This window comes from Triticum dicoccoides, chromosome 6A, assembly GCF_002162155.2.
Source record: "Triticum dicoccoides isolate Atlit2015 ecotype Zavitan chromosome 6A, WEW_v2.0, whole genome shotgun sequence".
NCBI lineage: Eukaryota > Viridiplantae > Streptophyta > Magnoliopsida > Poales > Poaceae > Triticum > Triticum dicoccoides.
Window position 1 is genome coordinate 483,154,827 of NC_041390.1, and position 25,812 is coordinate 483,180,638.

The 25,812-nt window shown below is 44.4% G+C and overlaps 1 protein-coding gene and 1 long non-coding RNA gene across 4 annotated transcripts; both read right to left on the minus strand.

Annotated features, from left to right (window-relative positions):
• Positions 1 to 6,894: 6,894 nt before the first annotated feature.
• Positions 6,895 to 10,468, minus strand: LOC119317400. Of its 3 annotated transcripts, XR_005153598.1 has the most exons (5): positions 9,998 to 10,468; positions 8,935 to 9,034; positions 8,790 to 8,849; positions 7,951 to 8,020; positions 6,895 to 7,168 (listed from the first exon to the last, which is right to left on the minus strand). It is a non-coding gene; the product is annotated as an uncharacterized LOC119317400 (long non-coding RNA). The 3 variants fall into 3 exon arrangements; XR_005153599.1 differs by lacking the exon at positions 8,935 to 9,034; XR_005153597.1 differs by lacking the exon at positions 9,998 to 10,468 and having other exon boundaries at positions 8,935 to 9,989.
• A 10,954-nt stretch (positions 10,469 to 21,422) lies between these two features.
• On the minus strand, positions 21,423 to 24,340 carry LOC119317401. Its single transcript, XM_037591844.1, has 7 exons — positions 23,988 to 24,340; positions 23,274 to 23,862; positions 23,008 to 23,136; positions 22,853 to 22,924; positions 22,579 to 22,644; positions 22,007 to 22,045; positions 21,423 to 21,911 (listed from the first exon to the last, which is right to left on the minus strand). The coding sequence occupies exons 1-7, from the start codon at positions 24,293 to 24,295 to the stop codon at positions 21,729 to 21,731; spliced, it is 1,386 nt and encodes a 461-aa protein (XP_037447741.1). The 5' UTR covers positions 24,296 to 24,340; the 3' UTR covers positions 21,423 to 21,728.
• Between the last annotated feature and the right edge of the window lie 1,472 nt (positions 24,341 to 25,812).

Here is a 25,812-nt window from a genome sequence, read left to right on the forward strand (position 1 = left end):
TAATGGCGCATCACATCATAGTGCGCCATTAGTATGCCAAAGGATACTATTGGCGCATCATTAAACAGTGCGCCATTAGTATGCCGAAGTTACTAATGGCGCATCCTGTTGTCGTGCACCATTAGTATGCCAAAGCATCTGGGTATACATGGCCCCCTGGGAGGCATACTAATGGCGCACTATTGTATATACTAATGGCGCATCTGAGGTGCGCCATTAGTATACCAGATACTAATGGCGCACCAGTGGTGCGCCATTAGTAAAATATACTAATGGCGTGCTACTAATGGCGCACCACTAATGCGCCATTAATGGCCAAATTAGGTGCACCATTAGTAGGCCTTTTCCTAGTAGTGTCTCCCGTTCGTCATCAAACATGCATTGTTCCCTCTCGAAACCACGAACCTTCTAGCGAGTTGCTCCGGTTTGTGAGGGGTGTGTGTCCAAACGATCTTCAAACATGCCAATTTCTTTACCACATCATCTCGGTGGCATGACATTACATCAATCAAGGTTTCATGTGTTTCTAATCATTTTTCTATTTTTTGAATTAAAATGCCATGTCACTCCATTCATACGTATGCATATGTCCATGTCGTGAGACCAATATGTTTGAAAATTCCTTCTAATTTACTGCACATGGAATTAACTCGCACACAAGTACAAAGATATGATTTTCCAAACCGTTTTGGTTAGCCGTTGCATGTAGATGTAGTTCAAAGTTGAATTACGGTCATTAAATGGTTAGAAAATCACTTAAATGTCTTTGAAAGGTCAAATGACCCCTAGAATTTTCCAAAATTTCACATTACAGTTGTAGTAGTGCACGTTAGACGTTGAAAAAGTTTCAAGGCCTAAAGAGGAAGCTATCTCCCGTTCGTCATCAAACATGCATTGTTCCCTCTCAGAACCACGAACCATCTAGCGAGTTGCTCCGGTTTGGGAGGGGTGTGTGTCCAAACTTTTGTCAAACATGCCAATTTCTTTACTACATCATCTTGGTGGCATGACATTAAATCAAGCAAGGTTTCATGTTTTTTTGATCATTTTTTAATTTTTTGGAATTAAAATGCCATGGCATGAACTCCATGCATGTGCCCATGCCTTGACACCAATATGTTTGAAAATTCCTTCGAATTCATTGCACATGGAATTAACTCGCACACAAGTACACAAATATATGATATTTCAAACCGTTGTGGTTAGGCGTTGCATGTAGATGTAGTCCAAATTTGAATTACGGTCATTAAATGGTTAGAAAATCACTTAAATGTCTTTGAAAGGTCAAATGACCCCTGAAATTTACCAAATTTTCACATGACAGTTGTATTAGTGCACGTTAAACGTAGGAAAAAAATTTGAAGGCCGTAAGGGGAAGCTATCTCCCATTCGTCATCAAACATGCATTGTTCCCTCTCGGAACCATGAACCTTCTAGAGAGTTGCTCCGGATTGTGAGGGGTGCGTGTCCAAACGTTTGTCAAACATGCCAATTTCATTACCACATCATCTTGGTGGCATGACATTACATCAACCATGGTTTCATGTGTTTCTCATCATTTTTCTATTTTTTGAATTAAAATGATATGTCACTCTATGCATACGTATGCATGTGTCCATGTTGTGAGACCAATATGTTTTAAAATTCCTTCTAATTTACTGCACATGGAATTAACTCACACACAAGTACACATATATGATTTTTCAAAACGTTTTGGTTAGGCGTTGCAGGTAAATGTAGTTCAAATTTGAATTACGGTCACTAAATAGTTAGAAAATCACTTAAATGTCTTTAAAAGGTCAAATGACCCCTAGAATTTTCCAAAATTTCACATTACAATTGTAGTAGTGCACATTAGACGTAGAAATTTTTTGAAGGCCGTAAGAGGAAGCTACCTCCCGTTCGTCATCAGACATGCATTGTTCCCTCTCGGAATGACGAACGTTCTAACGAGTTGCTCCGGTTTGTGAGGGGTGTGTGTCCAAACTTTCATCAAACATGCCGATTTCTTTACCACGTCATCTTGGTGGCATGACATTACATCAAGCAAGGTTTCATGTGTTTCTGATTTTTTTTGGAATTAAAATGTCATGCCACTCCATGCATACACGTTCATGCATATGTGTCCATGTCGTGATACAAATATGTTTGAAAATTCCTTCTAGTTTACTGCACATGGAATTAACTCGCACATAAGTACACATATGATTTTTCAAACCGTTTCGGTTACGCGTTGCATGTAGATGTAGTTCGAATTTGAATTACGGTCATTAAATGGCTAGAAAATCACTTAAATGTCTTTAAAAGGTCAAATGACCCCTAGAGTTTTCAAATATTTCACATTACAGTTGTAGTAGTGCATGTTAGACGTAGAAAAAAATTTGAAGGCCGTAAGAGGAAGCTATCTCCCGTTCGTTATCAAACATGCATTGTTCCCTCTCGGAACCACGAGCCTTCTAGTGAGTTGCTCCGGTTTGTGAGGGGTGTGTGTCCAAACTTTGGTCAAACATGCCAATTTTTTACCACATCATCTTGGTGGTATGACATTACATTAACCAAGGTGTTTCTGCTTTTTTTAATTTTTTGGAATTAAAATGCCATGTCACTCCATGCTTAATATTGTCATAGCCGTTAGACCAATATGTTTGAAAATTCCTTGCAATTTACTGCACATGGAATTAAATCACACACAAGTACATGAAATATGAGTTTTCCAAACCGTTATGGTTAGCTGTTGCATGTACATGTAGTTCAAATATCAATTACGGTCATTAAATGGCTAGAAAATCACTTAAATGTCTAAGAAGGTCAAATGACCCCTCAAATTTTCCAAAATTTGAGATGACAGTTGTATTAGTACTACAAAATTTCTCATTCATTTAAAACACCATCCATTGGCACTTTATTCCAAATTCATCTTTCACAGCTGATATAAATTATCTACAACATCACACACACTTGTTTTCTAGGAACCGTTTGCGATGAAAATATCTGGGTCTATTTAAGGGCGTGTTCTGAGCTCCTCTCACTCCATGCTTCATAAATTCTTGGAGCAGATCTGAGCTAAACGAAATATCTTCGAGAAGCTAGCTTCAGGAAGCTCCGACTGATTGCAGTGCAAAAACGGGAAGCAGCGTCGGCCCAGCTCCACGGATTGGAGAATCGGAAGTTTGCTCAATTTACAAGGTGTTGCCACCGCCAAAGAAAACGGTTCGCTGCCCCCTCGCTTGAAGAAAAGAATGTAGCGATCTGCAGCGAATCTCTACACCTCTTCCCACGTGAATCGATGCACTGGGCCTAAATTAGCTGCCTCTAGCCGGCCCAGTCGGTGCCAAATGGGCCACAACACTCCCAGCTGGGCTCCAGCGCTACAAGAAGTTGTTGATTCAAGCAGAACGCTTTCTGGATCGCCAGGTGAAGCTAGAAGCCATAAAAAGAAGCTAGATTTGAGAAGTTTTGTGAAGCTGGAGGAGATCCGAACACACCCTAAGTCTCCCTCCTTAAGCTTCGCCGGCTCGTCTGCTCTAGTGCTGGCAACCCCCGAATCCACGAATCCCGATCCCCATTCCCGCACCCCGTTCTTGCAAAGATGACACTGTGGAAACACTTCGTGAAGGCCCGTACGATGGCCACGTGCCCCCCCCCCCGAGCGTCGCCGCCTGCGCCGAGAGCGCGACCGCCTACGCCAAGAGTGCCGCCGCATCCGCATTGAGCGCGACCACTTCCACCGAGAGGGCGTCTGCGGCAGCCGACATGGCAACTGCAGTAGTCGAGACGGCTGCAGCGGCTGCTGCGATGGCGGCTGCAAATGCCGAGAGCGCTCGAGCTGCCGTCTGTGCCGCTAATGTCGCCCTGGCCTGGGTTGAGGCCATCCACACCAAGATCAAGGATGCACACGCCGAGATATTCTAGGTCACCTCAGACTCCAGCATGCAACCCACGTATGAAAAGGCGTCGGTGGCCATGGAGCACTTGCTTCCTCATGAGTCGCCGAGCGGGAGTTGGAGATGCAGGAGGCGGCGGAGATCGAGGAGCGCCGGGAGGAGGAGTTGTGCATGGCTGAGGTCGAGGTAGAGAAGAGTCTGTCCGTTGAAGAATCGACGGTGGAGTACCAATGCAAGCTCTAGCGCAGCCACTACTACGAGTACTACAACCTTGAGGGCGGCACCGAGGATGAGGACGAGGACGAGGACGCGGTCGAGTTCAGCAGGGGGGACGAGGAGTCCACCAACGGCGGCATGTCACAAGTACAAGTCATCGACGTCTCATCTCACACCGGCGATGCATAGGGTGGCGCAACGGCGGATTTTTAATTATGCGTACTTAGGCTTTGTTTTTAATGTTGGTCTTTTGTTAGAGCAATGTTTAGGTCAACTGGCTCTGTGTAATTACTGAAATTGCTCGATTCAGTAAGTGTGGTCTGTCTGCTGTACGCTCTTTTCTATGCCCAAATTAGCAAGCGATGTTAAATTATGCAATGATGTCCCGGGGAAATTTCCACCAAAAATTGAATTATCAAACTCATCCCATACGCGTAAAGCAGAAGAATCATTTGCGATGCACACAATCATTCAAAGTGAATGGTCCGGCGGCACCACGCACGTTCAAAGTGAATGTGACCATGCCTTCAGAGCAAAATTTGAATTATCAAACTCATCCCATGCGCGTAAAGCAGAAGAATCGTTTGCGATGCACACAATCGTACAAAGTGAATGGTCCGGCGGCACCGTGCGCAAAGTTTCCCTCCACATTTCCAAAATTCTGGCCTACCGCCAAAATATCTACCCCCGCCCCCTTCCCCCCTTCCACATCCCCTTTTCTTCCCAACCACAAGTCACATTTCCCCTTGTTTCCTCCTTCCTTGCTTCCTTGCTAAGCTATAGCCACTTCCTCGCTCTCGCCGTCTCCCATCCTAGCGCCGGGGTTGCCATGGTCTTCTTCAAAGACATCTCCAGTGGTTCCTCCTCCGGCGACTACTCCTTCACCACCTAGGTATGCCTCTCTTCTCTCTCTCAGGCTATTACTTGGAATGAAGGATTTTACCGGAGGTCGATTTGAGTCGTTTCTTCCTCTTGTAGCTCCCTAAGACCATCGGTGGCAATGAGTGGAGCGGGGTGGCTGAAGATCTATATGCTCGTTGTCACCATCAATCTTCATGCGTGAAGCTACTTGCATTTGATTCTGTGCACACTAGGAGGATGTTTCTGGCATGTGCAGAGAAGGTTAGACCCTCTTCTGTTGTTACAAATCATTTGTTAGATGTGATTCAGACACTGTCACGGTCCCAACCCATTCATACCACACCTTCAACCAAACGCATCCTAAGACAGTGTCACAGTTTGTACCTAGTATCTTAAATTGTTGCCATCTCATCAGCGGTGCCATTAGAAAATTATTTGCCACCGCTTCAGCAGTTTGTGCAGCCAACTTTGGTCCACACATCCGCGCAGCCAAGCAGTAAAATACTAAATCTTTATGGCACGAAGGAACTGGGCATCAGAGCAACTACGTGCTCTGGTGTCCGGGTTCCTGATGTTTTTTCTGCTGCATCGGCTCACCAGTTCAGGGCACCGGTGCGAGATGTAGCAACACTTGTCTTTACACCAGTTTTGGCATACATAGTGGACGACCTTAGTGCTATTAGTTCTATGTTACAAAATTTGTGCATGTACACACATGTTAGTATCAATTTGTTGTCATCCAAACACTGTCGCTATGCTGTTGCAGTTATATTTACCTTCCTCATAAAGTGTTCAATTTGTTATTTATTGTACATGAGTAAGAACTTGTAGCGTCGTTGTAGTTAATTATAGCTTCCGATGTTCCAGAATTTGGTTGTTGTCTCAGTATCAATTATTTCATTTGCACATTGATATGTTTGAGAAGATATGTCATAATTAACATGTTTCTTTAGTTTTTCAAAATAAACATTGGTGATTTTCTATGTTGCTATAAACCCATTTCCCCTACAATTGTTACTGATCTAGTTTTAAATATTATAGGATGAACGGAAGTGTTCTTACTTGGAGTGGGTTGATCAAGAGTGGCCACAGTCTTTGAAGATGTGTCTAACGAAGCTCTGGAGCATGTATGAGGAAGTGAACACAGCTAGGCTTAGAGAAAGTCTTATCAACGCTGAAGCATATTTCAAGATGTGGGATAAAAAGTTGAAGGTGGAGAATGAGCTCAGATTTAAAAAAGACTTTGCTAGGATGGTATTGGCGAAGGAGGAGGCACTTTCCTAGTTGGCCCATGCAAAACGGGTTCTTACTAAACTGAAAGCAGAGGTGGATAAGACGAGCCTGGATGATCTCAATTAGGGAAATTAATATTGTTCTTATGAAGTTGAACTAGCTATATGTTGTACTGTGTTGTTTTCATGTAGCTACCGTACTATGATGTTATAATATCTTTATCTGCCTGATATGAAATTTGGCAAACAGTTGTTCGATATGAAATGTGAATTTGCGTAATACTGGAATTATAAATTGTAAACTACTAAACCACTACAAGAAACTTGTTAATACATGACAGTCCATTTGAAATCCGTCATGTATATCGCGTCATAATTTGACATCGTACCTTCCATGACGGTTCTCGGCCGTCATGGATCTGCCCCAGGCCCGCCCAGCCCAAACTAGGATGTGATGGAACAAACCGTCACCGATTTACATGACGTGGAAGAGACGTGGACATCCACATGGATCTGGCGTGCAGGCCAACATGGCCCATGTAGTGACAAATCCAATTAGGGTTTTGGCCCAATAATTTTGTTCCGGTCTGCTGTTTGTCTTTGTCCTGCCCATTATAGCCTACCCAATGTTTTAGTCCAACACATTAGCCCCTTTCTAGTCCTGCCGATTTTCTTGATGCAGCCCAATTTACAAAGGCAACCAAATTATATTCATTCAAATAATAGCATTTGTCCATAAGACAATACAGTTTTCCAACAATCTAGTCTGATGTCCAAAACCAAAGCTTAATATCGAAACATCACAAGCATATTTAGAACACACTATAAGCATTTTTTTAAGAATTCAAGTAACACGACTACAATGCACTACTAGCTGATTTGAACTCCAACACTACAGCACCACTTCCAGGCAGCTGACCCAAGTAATTCCTGCCAAAAACATCAATCTCCAATAACACAGACTAAGTGTCAAACCTGCACAATTCAAAACACATACAACATTATAATAAGTTATAACAGCTAGCTCCCAAATGAATAGAGTAATAATATTAGTTGATTTTCCAAGCAATCATCCGATGGACACACCACTACTATATTAAGGTACCATGAAAATGGGGTAACACACGCTAAAAAAAGCATACTAGTTACAAGTTAAAAAATTTGTTCTATAAATGTGTCATTTTATCATCCAAACATAGAAATCATTTTGAAACAAAGGATGAATAGATAATTTCATATTCATCAAGTGCAACAAAAAATCAAGTTTATATGCACATGACAAGGCTTGTATATATAAAAATGGATGTTTCCATACAATGCAATGTAGTTTATAGTTAATAATACATGAAAATAATAATAGTGGAGGCACACTTTCTTATCAATTAAAACTAATTTCTATGAAAAACTTGCTTTTTGCATGTAATGTAAAGCAAAACCACTCAAAGGCAAGAACCTTTTAGCCAATCAAATGATCCACTTATTGATCTTATTATGCTAGCAGTAGACTTTATGAATACCAAATATTCATGAGCATCAGAAAACTTCAGATAAGCACTTTAGAACAAAGATGAACCTACTAGTTAAGATTTAGTCTGATTCTTTCAGACCATAACCTTCACAACTAGATTAACCACACCTGGGAATTGTGAAGAACAGTACAAATGCACTATGTAACAGATTGAACACTCCTAAATCTGAAGCAAAATAATATACCATCCATTTGTAATCTTACAGAAAAGCGCTCAATCTTCACTTACATTGCTCCTTCGGATTGCAATTCTGTGTACACGCATTTTCAGAAATACAGTAGTACAAAATCCATCATCTCTGTTGTAATAAGGGAAAAAACTCAACATCAATAAAACTGTTGTTTGCAAACCCAAAGAAGAACGGAAAACAGAAGGATTATTTATACAACTATAGAAAGAAGTAAGATAATAATTGAATGAGACATCAAGGCAATAATGAAGCGTTGATGTTCCCTTGACAAGGTTTTGATATATACCATATTATTTTGGTACAATTTCAGTAAATACCATATAAACAATAGGTGTCGCGAATATAAAACGACACAGTGACTTCACATAAAAAAGCGCATATACATGATAAATTTAGTAGGTGAAAATATCTTTACTAAAAACTAAAATGACCACCACTCATTCACGAGTTCTATAGTACAGTAGTAGCACACTAGCACTAGTTCTGTAGTACAAACAGTAAGGTATTTAACCAAACTGGACCATTCTAAGCTAGCACAAACACTTGCATGCATTAATGTTCATTTTGTAGTAGCACGCTAGCTTGTGGCACAGGGCCACCAAGCTTTCACGTAGTGGCACTGTATAAGCACAAAACTTGCATGCACAAAAGATTCCTATGCAGTAGACTAGTAGTAGCACACTTGGTCTTGGCAACAAACTTTAATTTTCTCACCGTTGGTCTGACACGTACATGCCTAGGGGAGATGCATGCATGCTGATGAGCCAGTCAGTATATATTGCAAACAAACACATCATCCCAAGATGATTGGGGTCGTATAATTTTTGTATGATAAGCATCAACAGCAAATGGAAGTTAGTTTTTACCGACTTCTTACTTATTCCTAGTTGTGCCCACGTGATGACTTCAAGCAACTCCTCCAAGGTTCCATAGCTGCCTGTCAAATTAATTGAATGTCAAAACACTTGTGGAAGAATTGTATTCAGAAATTTCTTTCACTTGTGGAAGAATTCTATTGGTACCTAGTATAGCAATAAAAGCATCAGCAAACCGAGCCATTTCGCCCTTCCCCTCGTGCATGCCAGAAACAACTCTAACTTAACCTACATGATCGCCTAGTACCTATATGAGTGTGGATTAGGAACAGTAAGAAACTAAGCAACCAGCCACAACATACTGACAGCACGGCAGCGGCCGACGTCCTTGGGCGGCAATCCCTTGAGTACCACAGAGCCAATTATACAGGAACAGAATATGGAAGCAGAAACTGAATCATTACAAAGCAAGGTTACACGAGAATAGAATACAGAAGCAGATTATACGGAAGCAAGAACTTAATCCTTACATAGAAGATTACACACACCACAAATTATGAATATAAGCAAGAACTGAATCATTACAATAGAAAATTATACGCAAGCAAGAACTGAATGTAGAAGCAACAAGAGCAGATTATGCAAGAAAAAACCACAAACAAGCATTTAACAAATCATTAGGAGGGTTCATTTGATAACACACATAAATCACACTGTGGTTCAATTCCATGGTAACATCTATATATGTTCGGCCATTTCACAACATCACTCTCGGCCATGAAATGCTAAAAAACAGTATAAACCTGACAAGTGGCGATAATGTACTACTAAACAGTAGTGCTCCCCCAGCCAGCTTCTTGCAGCTGGGTAGAGTGAGGCCCCAACACTCCCCAACCCCCCAAGACCCAGAGCAAGCAAACTAACAGCAGGGTGACATTGATATCTATCAAGCCTCTACAAATTTGGTAAATAAAACAGAAAAAATTAAGTTTTTGGTGCAGCACAAGTTAAATAGAAAATTTGGCAGATTGGTTCATAGGAATTGAATGCCCAAGCAATTTCATTTTAAGTTTTAGGAATGCACATACAAATTGAAGTAAACCAAATCCCCCAATCCATATGTGTCAAATGCTGTCCAAACTGAAGCTCAACTGTAGGTGTCCCTCTCCTATGTTACAGCCAAACTACGTGGCTGGAATGGATTGGATTGGACCAACCCAAATCAATACAGCTAGCTAGCAAGGAAGGGAAGGGGACGTCCTTCTCTTACCACCACCGTGGTCGTACAGCTGCAGCTTCTGATCTTCACTACCCTGTGAATTTGTACGTGCTGAAGAAGTGACATACATCTAGCCAAGGACGTCGTGGAACGCGAGCTGTGCGGCACACCAAAAGGAACACCTCTTCCCAGCCTCGCTCATCACAAATCAGCTACAATAGGGCGACCCACGCCATGGATCCCACGGGAGGAGCCTGGTCTGGTCGATCTGAGAGCGAGGGGGAGTAGGTGAGGCGAGGTTGCGACGGATCCCGGAAAAGATGAGCGTGCAGGAGGGACCAATCTAATGGAGGAAAAAACCCTAGCCATGGGTTGGAGAGGGATGGATGGGTGGGGGATTCAGCGGATCTGGCAGCTACCGGTGCTACGAGGTGAGAGCAGGGGAGGTGGAGGGCCGGCGGCGAGCTATTGGAGGGAGGCGAGAAGGGGAAGGGTGGCAGCGATGTGAGACGATGGGGAATGGGAGGGGGCTGCGGAGGGAGGGAGGAGGGTGTTAGGGTTAGGTTTTTATACACGAAACGGTTAGCCGGGCTTTAGCGGGCATCGGCGGGCTTGCGGGGCTGTACCAGCCCATCCATGACAGTTTTTGAAAATGTCACCGGCAATCCGTCATGGATTAACAGGTTTCTTGTAGTGAACCTGCTAAATGTGTCATGGACCTTTGCAAACGGTTCTAGCAGTAAAAGCGGTTGCGATGGATAGCCCAATGCCACACAATTTTCTTCATTAAATTGTGTGTGATATAGTTGATAAAAGCAAACAGTTAACCAAGGAAGACCGTGTGTGATAGTTACACCTTTCACACACGAGCCTACACATAAAAGTGTGTGGGATTTACGTCCGAACGAAAATGCTTTCCCTGGATTGACTGTGTGGGATGTACATAAGAACAGAAACATATTCCTTGGATTAACTGTGTGTGATATACATACGAACAGAATTGTTTTTCTGGGATTCAACGTGTGGGATGTACATATCTACGGAAATGATTTTCTCGGATTACCGTGTGGGATGTACATACCTACGGAAATGATTGGGTTTCGATGCCTCGCCTGATCGCACATGGCCCCAGCCTGGGTCCCAAGAGGGCCTATCCCCGACGATTTCTGGGTCATGTAGGAAGGACACCCTATATCACACACTCACTTGGTGACGGTTCCAAATGCCATCGTGGAAAGGGGTAAAAAAAACCATTTTCTTAGGACCAACGCGCACCAGTGGACTAGAGAACTTTGTCAATTACTATCTTAGCTAGAAGATTAACTCCCACTTGATTCAAGCAATTGTAGTACCCAGGCAATCTGAGAACATGCTCACTGGTTGAGCTATTCTCCTCCACGGGCATGAGTATGAGATACCAATTTCAACTCTTAGGACATCTTATATGCTCCGTGGCATTCAAAACGTTTTTGAAGTCCCAGTTCTAAGCTGTAAAGCATGGTGCACTAAACTATTAAGTAGTCAACATACCGAACTTTGTCAAACGTTCATAACGTGTGCATCTGCTCGTGCAATAGGTCTGTCACCTAGCGGTGCATCAAGGACATAATTCTTCTGTATAGCAATGAGGATAATCCTCAGATCACGGACCAAGTTTGCATCATTTCTACTATCATCTTTCAACTTATTTTTCTCTAGGACCATATCAAAAAAATAAACTGGAAGCTACATCGCAAGCTATTGATATACAACATAGATATGCAAATACCATCAGGTACTAAGTTCATGATAAATTAAAGTTCAATTAATCATATTACTTAAGAACTCCCACTTAGATAGACATCCTTCTAATCATCTAAGTGATCACGTGATCCATATCAACTAAACCATGTCCGATCATCACGTGAGATGGAGTAGTTTTCAATGGTGAACATCACTATGTTGATCATATCTACTATATGATTCACGCTCGACCTTTCGGTCTTAGTGTTTCGAGGCCATATCTGCATATGCTAGGCCCGTCATGTTTAACCCGAGTATTCTGCATGTGCAAAACTGGCTTGCACCCATTGTATGTGAACGTAGATCTTATCACACCCGATCATCACGTGGTGTCTCGGCACGATGAACTGTCGCAACGGTTCATACTCAGGGAGAACACTTGTACCTTGAAATTTAATGAGAGATCATCTTATAATGCTACCGCTGTATTAAGAAAAATAAGATGCACAAAAGATAAACATCACATGCAATCAAAATATGTGACATGATATGGCCATCATTATCTTGTTCCTTTGATCTCCATTTCCAAAGTACCATCATGATCTCCATCGTCACCGGCATGACACCATGATCTCGATCATCTTGATCTCTATCAACGTGTCGTCACATTGTCTTCTTGCCAACTATTGCTTTTTCAACTATTGTTATCGCATAGCGATAAAGTAAAGCAATTATATGGCGCTTGCATCTTATACAATAAAGAGGCAACCATAAGGATCCTGCCAGTTGCCGATAACTTTAACAAAACATGATCATCTCATACAACAACTTATATCTCATCATGTCTTGACCATATCACATCACAACATGCCCTACAAAAATAAGTTTGACGTCCTCTACTTTGTTGTTGCAAGTTTTACGTGGCTGCTACGGGCTTCTAGCAAGAACCATTCTTAGCACAACAATTTTTCGTCAAGTGTGTTGTTTTAATCTTCAACAAGGACCGGGCGTAGTCAAACTCGATTCAACTAAAGATGGAGAAACAGACACACACTAGCCACCTGTGTGCGAAGCATGTCGATAGAACCAGTCTCATGACCATGGTCATGTAATGTCAGTCTGGGCCGCTTCATCCAACAATACCGCTGAATCAAAGTATGACATGCTGGTAAGTAGTATGACTATTATCGCCCACAACTCTTTGTGTTCTACTCATGCATATAACATCTACGCATAGACCTGGATCGGATGCCACTGTTGGGGAACGCAATATTTCAATTTTTTTTACCTATGATCACGCCAAATCTATCTAGGAGATGCATAGCAATGAGAGGGGAGAGTGTTTCTACGTACCCTCGTAGTCCAAAAGCGGAAGTGTTTAGTAACGCGGTTGATGTAGTCGAACGTCTTCGCGATCCAACCGATCAAGTACCGAACGCACGGCACCTTCGCGATCTGCACACGTTCAGCTCGGTGATGTCCCTCAAACTCTAGATCCAGCTGAGGCCAAGGGAGAGTTTCATCAGCACGACGGTGTGGTGACGGTGATGATGAAGTTACTGACGCAGGGCTTCGCCTAAGCACTACAACAATATGACCGAGGTGGAAAACTATGGAGGGGGCACCACACACGGCTAAAAGATCAACTTGTGTGTCTATGGGGTGCTCCCCTCCCCCGTATATAAAGGAGGGGAGGAGGGGGCTGGCCGGCCTCATGGGGCGCGCCCTAAGGGGAGAATCCTACTCCTACTAGGAGTAGGTCCCCCCCTTTCCTAGTCCAACTAGGAGGGGAAGGAAGGAGGAAGGGGAGAGAAGGAAGGAGGGGGGCACCGCCCCCACCCCTTGTCCAATTCGGACTAGGGGGGCGCACGCCACCTCCTGGACGGTCGTCTCTCCTCTAAGGCCCACGGTGGCCCATTAACTTCCGGGGGGGTTCCGGTAACCCTCTAGCACTCCGATTTCATTCGAAACTCTCCGGAACACTTCTGGTGTCCGAACAACATGGTCCAATATATCAATCTTTATGTCTCGACCATTTCGAGACTCCTCGTCATGTCCGTGATCACATCCAGGACTCCGAACAACCTTCGGTACATCAAATCACATAACTCATAATACATATCGTCATCGAACGTTAAGCGCGCGGACCCTACGGGTTCGAGAACTATGTAGACATGACCGAGACATAGCTCCGGTCAATAACCAATAGCGGAACCTGGATGCTCATATTGGTTCCTACATATTCTACGAAGATCTTTATTGGTCAAACCGCACAACAACATATGTTGTTCCCTTTGTCATCGGTATGTTACTTGCCCGAGATTCAATCATCGGTATCATCATACCTAGTTCAATTTCGTTACCGACAAGTCTCTTTACTCGTTTCGTGATGCATCATCCCGTAACTAACTCATTAGTCACATTGCTTGCAAGGCTTATAGTGATGTGCATTACTAAGAGGGCCCAGAGATACCTCTCCGACAATCGGAGTGACAAATCCTAATTTGATCTATGCCAACTCAACAAACACCATCGGAGACACCTGTAGAGCATCTTTATAATAACACAGTTACGTTGTGATGTTTGATAGCACACAAGGTGTTCCTCCGGTATTCGGGAGTTGCATAATCTCATAGTTAGAGGAACATGTATAAGTCATGAAGAAAGCAATAGCAATAAAACTCAACGATCATAATGCTAAGCTAACAGATGGGTCTTGTCCATCACATCATTCTCTAATGATGTGATCGCATTCATCCAATGACAACACATGTCTATGGTTAGGAAACATAACCATATTTGATTAAATAGCTAGTCAAGTAGAGGCATACTAGGGACACTTTGTTTGTCTATGTATTCACACATGTACTAAGTTTTCGGTTAATACAATTCTAGCATGTATAATAAACATTTATCATGATATAAGGAAATATAAATAACAACTTCATTATTGCCTCTAGGGCATATTTCCTTCACAAGACGATGGCCATTGTGGACTAGGATGCACCCCCACATGGTTCCATCAGGATGACAATGACCACGAGTTGGTTCTTGCCACCTCACCTACACCACATGAGTGGAATTTGAAAGGTAACATAGGTAAAGGTGATGCTCTTGTCCCACTAGTGTAAATTCTTAACACTGATTGCTTGCATGATGTTGATCCACCTATTACCATGCTTCATGCTAGTATGATTTCCCCATGCGACGATTTACCCATTTATGATGAGTTTGATGATTGTCATGTGGAGTCTATTAGTTGTGATGACATGTTACATAGCATTTCTTGGGATAATTCTCTCGGTCACATCATGTTTGATACTCTACTTGACTTGTCATATGCTATGCATAAGATTAACCATATGTCATATTTGCAATATCTTCATAGTAATTATGCATATGCCATTAAATAAACCCAATTTGCACATATGGCATAGATGACAAGCCCATCATTATTGGCATTTGTTTTTCTTTTGATGATATTGAATGCCCCTTTGCATCATTTATCTCATATGACATGCCATGACCACCTAGCTTAGGACATGCATTGATTGTCATGTTGTAAATTTTCTCCATCTTATGCTTCCGTATTGCTCATGAGGAGACCCCCATAGTTTCCTCATACCCATTAGGAGATTTTGCTACATCTTATGAATTACATGATCCCCATGATTGTTTGCACCATATGCATCCCATGAATAAACATGCTATTGATGTGCCATACAATTGCTATAATTTGTGTCCCCATCATGTTATACATAACAACCATTCTTTCATGATGGATGATGTTTCTCTACCGTGCCTCAAATTTCTTTGAGCATTGTTTATCTTGTGCTAATTCTCACATGCACATACACAACATGATGGATGATGTGTACATTACCATGCACACCCTTTCTTTGGTTTGTGTCTCTTTTGTGTAGGTACACATGCTTCCTCATCAACCTCACAATCCCACGAGTTGATGAAACGAGCTCTAGAGAGCAATGATGACTTGGGATTCCATGGATTTTCATTCCCACCACTCCTTTCACGCAAATACTTCACGCATTTCTTCTACATGGCCCTCACATGGTTATGGGTTATATACCACTGCCCACTTTATGCCCATATTGCCATGTTCACTTTGCATGATATGCCCATTCCTATGCCTTTGCAATACATTTGTGACCCATGCTTTGCATCACACATGTTCCTTGATTCTCATACTTGTATGTTTATTTGCAAGTTTGGTGGAGATATCTCTTGCAATTGCCATGTTCCATTTGTGCCCCATGCCTATGATGATGCTTTGATCTCGCTTTATGTCTGTGCTTGCCTATGCCTATTATTTTCTCACATGACATGGTTACCATGATATCCTCTAGTGTGTTGCATCTTCGCTCCACTAGTTTGCACGACATGATTGATATGCTTGCTTCGCGTAGTGCATCACCCATGATTCATACTTTCCCATTTCATGCGGTTGATAGCCCCTATTGCCATGCTTTGCACATGCTTGCTATTGCTTCTTGTCATACATCTCTATATGTTGCCTCTCTCATGCTATATGACTCTAATTGTATTGAGTGCAACAATGCTTTTAGTCTTGCTAATGAGATTTCCCCCATAGCATTCTCACATATATTTGGAGATGTTGACATATTTCTTGTGAAGCATGCTTATCTTCCTTCTTTGCACCTTATGCCTAGTACCATGAGTATATCCATTGCATCATATTACTCATGCACTTTTGCTTCTAATGGTTATGTGCAAGAGACGAGAACCATCATGACAAAGATGTGTTTATCTACCATGCACATACGTTCTTTGTTTTGTTGTGTGTGATTGTCACATTATTGACTTGATTGCCTCACACATGATGAACAATTGTTCTTTCTATTGTGTTGAGTGCCACTCGATTTTCACTACACCATATGCACATTATGCTTGGATTGTCTTGCACTTGCCCCATGCGTTTAGACATCTCATTATATTTGGTGTTGTGAATGATTCCTATGCATACCATAGACCATTTGTTGAGCACTTTATGTATGCTTGCTATGAACTAGAGGTTGATTCTTATTCTCTTGCCACACATATTTGCATCGCAACCTCACATTTACATGCTTGTTTCCATGATGTCCTTGATTGTTCTCAATTTATATGCTTAAATGCCATGCCACACTTCTTTGTCAAACCACATGCTATGCTTGACGATGACACTTGTTGGGTGAATCACCTCTTGAATGCTTGATTTTGCACTAACGCTAACCACATTTGTTTTTCCAAGCGTCTGTTGTCTTTGCTTCTTTTGAAGAAATTACGAGATGGTGCGACAATGGAGAGTGCCCATTTCGAGCTTCAAGATGAAGAACGCTTGGTGATCGTCCACTTCAACACGGGGCGCCATCTCTTTCCCATAGTGATTTGGTTCTTGATCCGAGGATGGATCTTTCCTAAGGGGGAGGGGATGATGCGGAGCATCCTACGGGCATCACCATGTAAAGAGTCCATTTGGCAAGTGACACGTGCCACATCTACTTCACATACATAAAGGTGAATCATCTCCTTTACACATGTTCGCTTGTGCCCTTCGAGGATGGTATACTACTTGACCCCTCTCTCGTATGCATATATAGGTGTGAGTGGAGCCACACATTTATCGAGGAGGAGTCCAAGCGCAAGAGAACTACTACACCATCCAAGACGACAGCATGAAAGCAGAGAAGGAACCGGTTAAGAAGAAGGCAAAAGCTCCCAGGCCACCCCGTGCGCACGGGCCTCCTCAACCCCATGCCCACAGGCATCCCAAGTTGGACGGTCCTAAAGACCCCATGCGCACGGGTGTGTATCGTGCCCATGGGACCCCTGTGTCCACGGGCCTCACAGAGACCGTGCGCACGAGCTCCACTTACCCCATGCACACGGGCCCCCCTGTGTGAAGCTGCGGGCTTTTCCCATGTAATTCCCATGATGCCCTTGCTTACCCCTTCACCCCCCTAGGGCTATAGATACTCCTCCATCTCCTAGGGACGAATCCAAGGGGGGTCGAGGCCCCTCCTAACGATCACGTTTTCCCTTGATAGCGATTAGGCAGATCCTAATTATGCACCCATTTTGACTCAATTCGCCCCCCCCCTGTGACGCATCGTCAAGCTCCTCAGGACTCCTCCCCATGCCCCAGCCCATGTACAATAGTTACAGACTAAAACCTAGCGTAGGAAAAAAGCCCAACATCAAACGCGAAGCCCAGCAGGCAGCAGAAGCGCATGCAGGCCCTTTGTTTCCTGGCAGTTCGATCGACATATTTGACCGCAGATCGTGGCTTCGTGTGACCTTCCTACCCATCGTCCGCTAGAGTCTCCGCCTACCGCCGCCAGGATGAATTTTCTCCAGCCTTCACGCAAAAGACCACCAGAAGGGGACCGATCAAGGTCTAGCACGGCTGCATAGGTGCAGGTTAACCATAACTCCTTGCTTGTCTCTTGATTTTTATTTTGTTAAAACCTGCGCTGTTGTGCCATTAAAAAATCTATGAACATTAGAAGTTAATTAGGAAATGCTTGATTGTCTAATTCTATTTCTATAGATAAGAAGAGGAAGAGAACAATGAGAAAAAGTTTTCTATGGGCATTTACGTCCAACCAATGTTGGGGATATCGCTTATCGGAAACTTATCGGTCGACCCATGATAAGTGGTAAATCGGCCAATTTATCGGCATATCGGCTGATTTATCGCCATATCGGCTGAATTATCGGCCGATTTATCTTATCGGTTAGACAACGGTACGCGATAAATCGGCCGATTTATAGGAATATCGAAAGATATCTTGAACAGTGCGTCCAACCATTAAAGCTTCAATCCCCAATCGATCATATCATCGTCAACCAGCATAAAGAGGATCGTGGTAAGCACCATCCACCAATAGAAACCACAGATCTGACAGCATACCACATCCAATAATATGCCTATATGGCAAATCCACTCTGACAATTAGCCTCGGTTTCAAATCTCAGTTTTTTGTTGTCTATATGAATGATTGATTGACTCGAAAACTAGATTCAGAATCAACTTGTTCTAGTACCATGCACTAAAATTTTCTATATAGCAAATTCAAAAACTATTTTTTTTTGTAAAAAGTCAATAATTTGGTAGTATTTTTTAGTGTTTACATCAGTGAAAGCCTGATTTCAGGCCTATGCTTTTTTGCATACTTTAAACCGTTTTTCCACTCGACCAGTGCTCATTAGTCCGTAAGAGAGCGTGAGTGTGGAACTCGCCCCCCCCCCACCCCATACAAAATTCCTGGCTCCGTCCCTGCCATCTCCTTTATTTAGACTTAGCTAAGAATAGATCTAGACATTAGAGCTTAGCTCATGTATCTCCCCTTGTGGGATTCCTCTTGAGAGAGACACACTCGATTGGAGTTCAAGGCCTCTATTGGAGAAGATCCCTAGGGATTCAAGGCCCCCTTGAGGGAAGGATCAGATCACCAAGACCTCATCTCCTTTGGATTTGAGATGAACTTTACCATGTACCCATGTTCCTCTTGTTTTTTATGTACCTTTGTGGATCTTGTGTGGATTTGAGTTTAGTGGGCGTGTGATTTGAGCTTGTTCTTGAGTGTTCCTCTTGTGTTTTCCCTTGGTGTTCTTCTTGTTCTTGGAGATTTTCCCTCCAATTCGTGAAAGATCTCCACTTAGGGTTCCACCCTACAACAAAGGGGGAACATGCTGAAATGTCCGTGGCATCAAGATTGGGTTGATTGATGAAGGGAGTGCTATATCGTCTCACCCAGCCCCAAATATGAATGCTTGCGGGCTTGATTTAGTGCACCCTAAAAAAACATAGCGACTGAGTGGGGGATGGAAATTCTGCTAGACAAACTTTTTTTGGGGCCAAAATCAACATATACGAACGGTTATTACGACGATCGGACCCATAATGATACTCCGCAAGAGTTGCTCTACACATAATGAGAGGTGCACGGTGCTACCCTAGCCGCACACACGCTGTTCAGGCCTCCTTTGGTTTGGAGCAATTTTGTAGGATTTCCTAGGGATAGGATTTTTATAGGAAAAATTCCTTTAAAGTTATTTGGTTTGTAGGAATGAAATTATATTTCTATTGAGGAATTCTTTCTATCCTCCATAATTCATAGGAAAATAAATATTAGCCTAGACTCAACGAAAAAAATCCTATGGTATAAATCAAAGAACATCTCCTTTTCTATTCGTATGCATAGGATTTAAGATACATGTCATCTCATTTTCTATAACTTTTCTGTTTCTATAATTTTCCAATCCTATGAACCAAAGGAGGCCATGTCATCTCATGCCAACTGTAAAGGAATGCCGTGTTAAGAGACACAACCATGTGGTTCGAAGATGAAATGAGGAATGCCGTGTTGAGAGACACAACCACGTGGTCCGAAGATGAAATGTGTTTTGAGGGAGACTGAATTATTTCATCTTTTTGGAAAGACAACGCTAGTAAAGCCTAATTAGGAGAAATTATACCCATCTCCCTGTCTCGTGTCGTTGGACGTGGCCCCTAGCAAAGCTTTGGCAGCCTCGTCTCCCTCCCATCGATCGGAAAGAGAGGAATAGACAGCTGACGCACGAGCGGTTTGACGCGCACCGGTCCGATACGCTTGTCGCTGGACGCCTGCGCGGCAGCGGAGGACCGCGCGATGTGGACGGACGGCTGATGGCGAGAGGAATTCCACGGCTGCCGCGACGCGTTGCGGGTCCTAATCCACCCTATGGCTCGTGCGCCGGCCCCCGCGTGATGCGCCGTGTCCTCGCTTTCAGTCGGGTGGGACTGCCCCACGCACTTCGGTCGAACCCATTAATTCCGACGGCTGGTTCTCCTCCGTTCCGCCGCCCACCTGCCCACGCCTCAAACGTAGGACGCGTCGCGGACACCCACGCCGACCGCGGCAAGAGTAACTAACCGTCTCTGTACTTAGGGTTGGCCTAGTGCTTCCTCGGGGCGCTGTTTTCGTGGGGGAGGTGACGCCGCGTCGGAATAAGTTGTCTCTACTCTTCCTTCATCTTGGCGTTGCTGCAACCGGTGGGGTCGGGGGGCAGGTGGCCTCGTCGTCTCGCCGATCTTTGGATCTGGTGAAGTTCGTGTCTGGTGGTCGGTTGACGGCGCTCTCGCGGGTGGCGGTCGTGCCGGCTGTTGTAGTCATGTTTATTGTCTTATAATTGGGTGCGTGGATGACGGCAGGCGGCGACGTTCCTCTTCTTCGACTACATCGGATGAAGTTGATGGTGTCGAGATCTGTTGACAACGGGGAAGATATGTGCCACAAAGACTCGATCTCATCGCTTGCGGCGACCCACTTCATCAGATCAAAAGCACCTTTGTATGCGGTGGTGCTCTCTTAGATCTTGATATGGCAACTGTTTTCATCTTTTTCCGGCGTTGCCATGGTGACGGCGGAGGTTTGTGGACTACAACGTTACGGTGAGGTACGGGTTTCTGCAAGGGTAGAATAGTAGTTTTACTTCTTGTGAAATTCTTTATGCAAAGTTCCTTGACAAGCATTTGTGTCTCGTATGGTGACCATATGTGTAATCTCATTGCCTAATGAATATATGGTTGCTTCCAAAGAAAAAACAGTCTCTGTAAATGGAGTACACTGCTCTCCTGTGCACAACCTATCTCGTCTTCCCCGCCGAGACGCCGGCCTCCTGCGGCGAGACATCATCTGACTTGCGGATCATCAAAGAGGCTCGGATGTAGTACATTACTTAACAGATCTTGAGACATATCTACTGATGATTTTATATCATGCGCAATATTACTGTATTAGTAGCTACAAATGTCAGCAACGTACTCATACCATGTCTGTAAGAGAGCAGTGGTTACTCGTTACAGATCAACAAACTTAATTAGAAACGCAAAGAGAGGAACGAATTATAACCTAGGCAATACAGGCACCACAAGCAGGCCGGTCATCAGCTGCCTACATAACTTGGAACGATCAATCTGCGTCGATCGGGCAGGCGCGGCGCAGAGCTACTGAGACAAAGGAGTTTTGCAGCGCAGTCAGTGAGGCAGGCTCCATCACCGGTAGAGGCAGCCCCTGTACGCCGGCGTCCAGTAGTCCATGGCGTTGCCGTCCCGGTACACCTCAGGGGTCCACGAGACAGGGACCAAGCAAAGCCCTCTCTCCCTCAGGTCATGCTCCCCCTCCCCCTTGCTCGCCTCCGCGCGCTCTCCCCATGGAAGAAGGTTGCTGCAGTTACCCTGAAACCCACCGACGACGACGATTAATTACGTGCTCGTAGCCCGGATCTTATTTTGCAAAAAGAATGGATTTTGCAGCATCAGTTTGTCTGTACCTTGTTCCTGCTCGCGTTCGTGTACGGCTCGCTCAGCAGCTGCGCAAACAAAGCAGGAGAGGCGGGCTAATCAGCATAGCTGGGACTCGGAAAGCTCCACTACTCTCTCTGTGATGGGATGGCGACATGTGTGTGTGCGTGCACTGTCCTTATCTCATGTTTCTGGTGGAGTGTGAGGCAGGACAAGTTGGGACATTCTTTATGTGGTCTCTCGGGTATATTTATGCATGACTAGGAAGTGCACTGATAAAGGGACGCGCAACAAGTCAATATCATATGTGAAGTGGAACCAGCTAAACAGTCATTGCAACGATTCATTGCATCTCGGAAGATACCACGGATCGTGTTTCGTGTGTGGTGTGCGTATACGTTTCTCGTCTGGACTACACTTTCTTTTTACTAGGAATGTCGGGGTGGGGGTGCAGGAATCTTATGCTTTCCCGGAAGCTTTTGTGGCTCTAGCTAGGTCAAATTATACACGGAGAGCATATGCATGCATGAATTGAGGGATTTTTGAAAGAATGGCATGTAGAGAATTAATTCGATCTGCAATATGGTTTTAGTATTTATACCTGTACTTGCTCGTGCAGAAACTTGATATACTTGATCGTTTCAAACAGCACCGATGCTGTGTCTGTCTGCTCATATGTGAAGTTGGAAAGGAAGAGTTAGACTAGAATGTTACCCTCCCTCCTATCCATAATAATTGTCACTGAAATGGGTGTATCTAGACCTATTCCAGCGCTACATACATCCATTAGCGACAACTGATATGGATCGAAGGGAATAGCAGTTTCAGAATTGGTGACATCTGAAATAAAATACTTTGTTTATGTGTGTACCTACCTTCCCAAACGGCGAAACGATTTGCTGCAGTGCTGTGATCTTCTCCCCCAGCTTCACTTTAGGAACTGGTTGCTGCATTCGGTAGCCCAATGAGCACCTCACAGATGCTAACTGAATAGTCTGCTATCAAACATTTAACTTGTTTTCGCTGTTACCTTAGGAGGTGATGCTGTGGATGCCTCCTGCTTGGACTTCTTGACAGTGATTTCTCGCCTTTCCTCAGATGTTCGCTTCTTACGATCAGTCGCCGCCGGCGGTCCACTGCCGCTGCTACTACTCCTAGCCTGAACCCACAGTACACATCCATCCAAGTACCAAATTACGTATGGTTCATGAACAGCTGTCACTGATTAGTGTACTAGCTAATTGTACCATTGGCAAGTCACTGTATCAAATGCTATGGATGTGCAAGCATACTTACGGGCAGGATCTCTTGCTCTTGTCTGCTTCTGTCTGGCCTGTCGGCGGATCTCATGTACGGTGGCACCAACGTCGATTCCTTGGTTGGTTTGTAGCCGCCGATAGAGCCGAAATCCGGCAGACTCCTCAAGCTAAAAGGGCTCGCCGCCTCCATTGCTCGGCCGTCCTGGCAAATCTTGTCAAGCGCTCCCAAGCCTGAATAATCCAGGCTAGCGTGCATGGCGGCACTAGTGCGAGTACTTATGTGCTGCAGAAAGGAAGCCATGGGGTTCCCATGTTCTTGCTGCGGGTGGTTGATGCCTTCCTTCCTCTGATGGTGGTGGTGGTCGTCGGCGTAGGATGGCATGCCGCTCATCATGTTCATCCCCTGGGCCTCGAGCGCAGCATTAGAACCGCTCCCCATGAACAACGGCGAGGCGACAACCTCGTACTTGATCGGAGAAACGTCGGAGCCTGCCTCGAACCGTGGCGCGAGGGCGGGTGCGGCGGCATAACGGCCGGCCGGGACGTCCTCGAACATCTCCTGTGTCACGTTCTTCGATGCGAGCAGGTCCAGGAAGTTCTCCCTGTAGCCGGTGTTGTCGTTGCTTCTGAAAACAGAAAATATATTTGACTTGCGATGACATGGATCCACTATCTACATCAAGCATTCAATCGAATTACCGGGAGTTATTACTAGGACTTAGGGCATGCATGCATATAATTAAGTACTCACAGTTCGTCGTGGCTCCAGGCCTGGCCGTGGACGTGCTCGCCGACCGGCAGCCTCATGTCGGCCGCGCCTGCCACCGAGTCGGCGGCGAAGGTCGAGCCATCGAGGAGAGCCGCGGTGGACGGCCCGGTGTAGGGGCTCCAGGAGGGGGAAGGCTGCAAGGCCGCATGCGCTTGGTGATACTCCCACATGGTGGCGGCCGGCGAAGCTGCGGAGGAGGTGCTGGCTGCCAGGTCCGGAAGGTCGGTTGCGTCCTGCTGCTGGCGGGGCATGAAATACTGGAGGTGCACCTCGCCTGCGTGCAGATGCATAGCATGCGTGGATCGAACAAGGCGCAGTGGACCAAGTGGAGTGGACCAAAGTTGCCGTGGGGGCCTATTTGTAGCCGCAAGCGCCTGGAAGTTTTCCCGGCGAGGTTTTTGAGGAGGATATGCTCACGTTGCCATGACGAAAGCATGCGGGAAGACATCATTGAGAATTTTGTCTCCTTTCTTTTTCTTAAATATTACTACTGTGTATGCATGCGGATCGGAGTAGCCATGCTTTAAAAGTTTCAGTAAGAAGACTGTCATCAGACAGACAGCTAGTAGTATGATTCTGAGCCTTTTAAGAACTGTTTATGCAAATCTTGGTGAAGCAAGGGCTAGCTACGTGTAGCTAGGCGTTAGATAATCCTACGGAACTTTGAAGTTTCTTGCAGTTTAGCTTCTTCAAAAAGGTGAAGTACCTACCAGTATCAAGTGCTGCATTTCATTCATTTTAAAACTCGCTAGAGCCTAGAGGTTTCTCACTTTATCGTCTCACCAACCCATTTAAGTGCTCGACGGCTATCAAATTCGTTTATTTATGGAAAAGATGCTTTTTAGGTAAACCGTAGGTAAATTATCCATTGCAAAATTTATCTATCAATTATATATATACTAAAAGCATAATAGAAAAGAAACAGAGATGTGCTACAAATTGACCTCCGCTCCCACCCGTCCACACTCGCCCAAAGAGAAAACTACCCATTTTTGTTTGAGAGAATTTTGACACGTTATTGACTAATGAACATCACATTACTGGAATTTTCACATACATCAGGTGGCATGCTCTTCGCCGAGCGCTAAAACACGGACACTCGGCAAAAATAACAACGCCGAGAGTCACTCTCGGCAAACCCAGCTTCACGGCAAACTGCCTTCTTTGCGGTCACTGCCTCATGGCAAAGAGGCACCGCACGCAAACCCTGCAGACGCCGAGAGCCGCTCACGGCAAAGAGGAGCTACGTGGCATGCCCGTCCGCAACAGACGACTCCGTCAGTTACTGCGTACATTACCGAGAGCCGCCAAACGACACTCGGCAAAGTATATGCCACATCCTATATTCTTTTTTGTGTGTGTTCTTTCTAACTGACATGTGGTCCAACTAATCACATTTATCAGTAAAAGTTTCAAATAACTTGCTAAATATTTTTGAAAAAAATGACGATATCTTTGCCGAGAGCTGCTCTCGGCAATTCTCCTGACCAGTAGGACAGTGTGGCCCACATGGCAGCTGACAGTTTACATATCGTTGCCGAGAGCTTGTCTCGGCAATGCTCGCCTTCTTTTCCGAGAGCAGCTCTTGGAAAAGGTGTGGGCACAATAGTAGTGTCTCCCAGACGACCAATTTTCCGAGAGGTGCTCTCGGAAAAGGTGTGGGCACAATAGTAGTGTCTCCCAGACGACCAGTTTTCCGAGAGGTGCTCTGGTAGTATATCGTTTTCCGAGTGCTGCTCTCGGAAATCTTTCCCATCCATTCTGCTGTTAAGCTATTTCTTTTTTGATCCCTGCAGATAAAAACAAC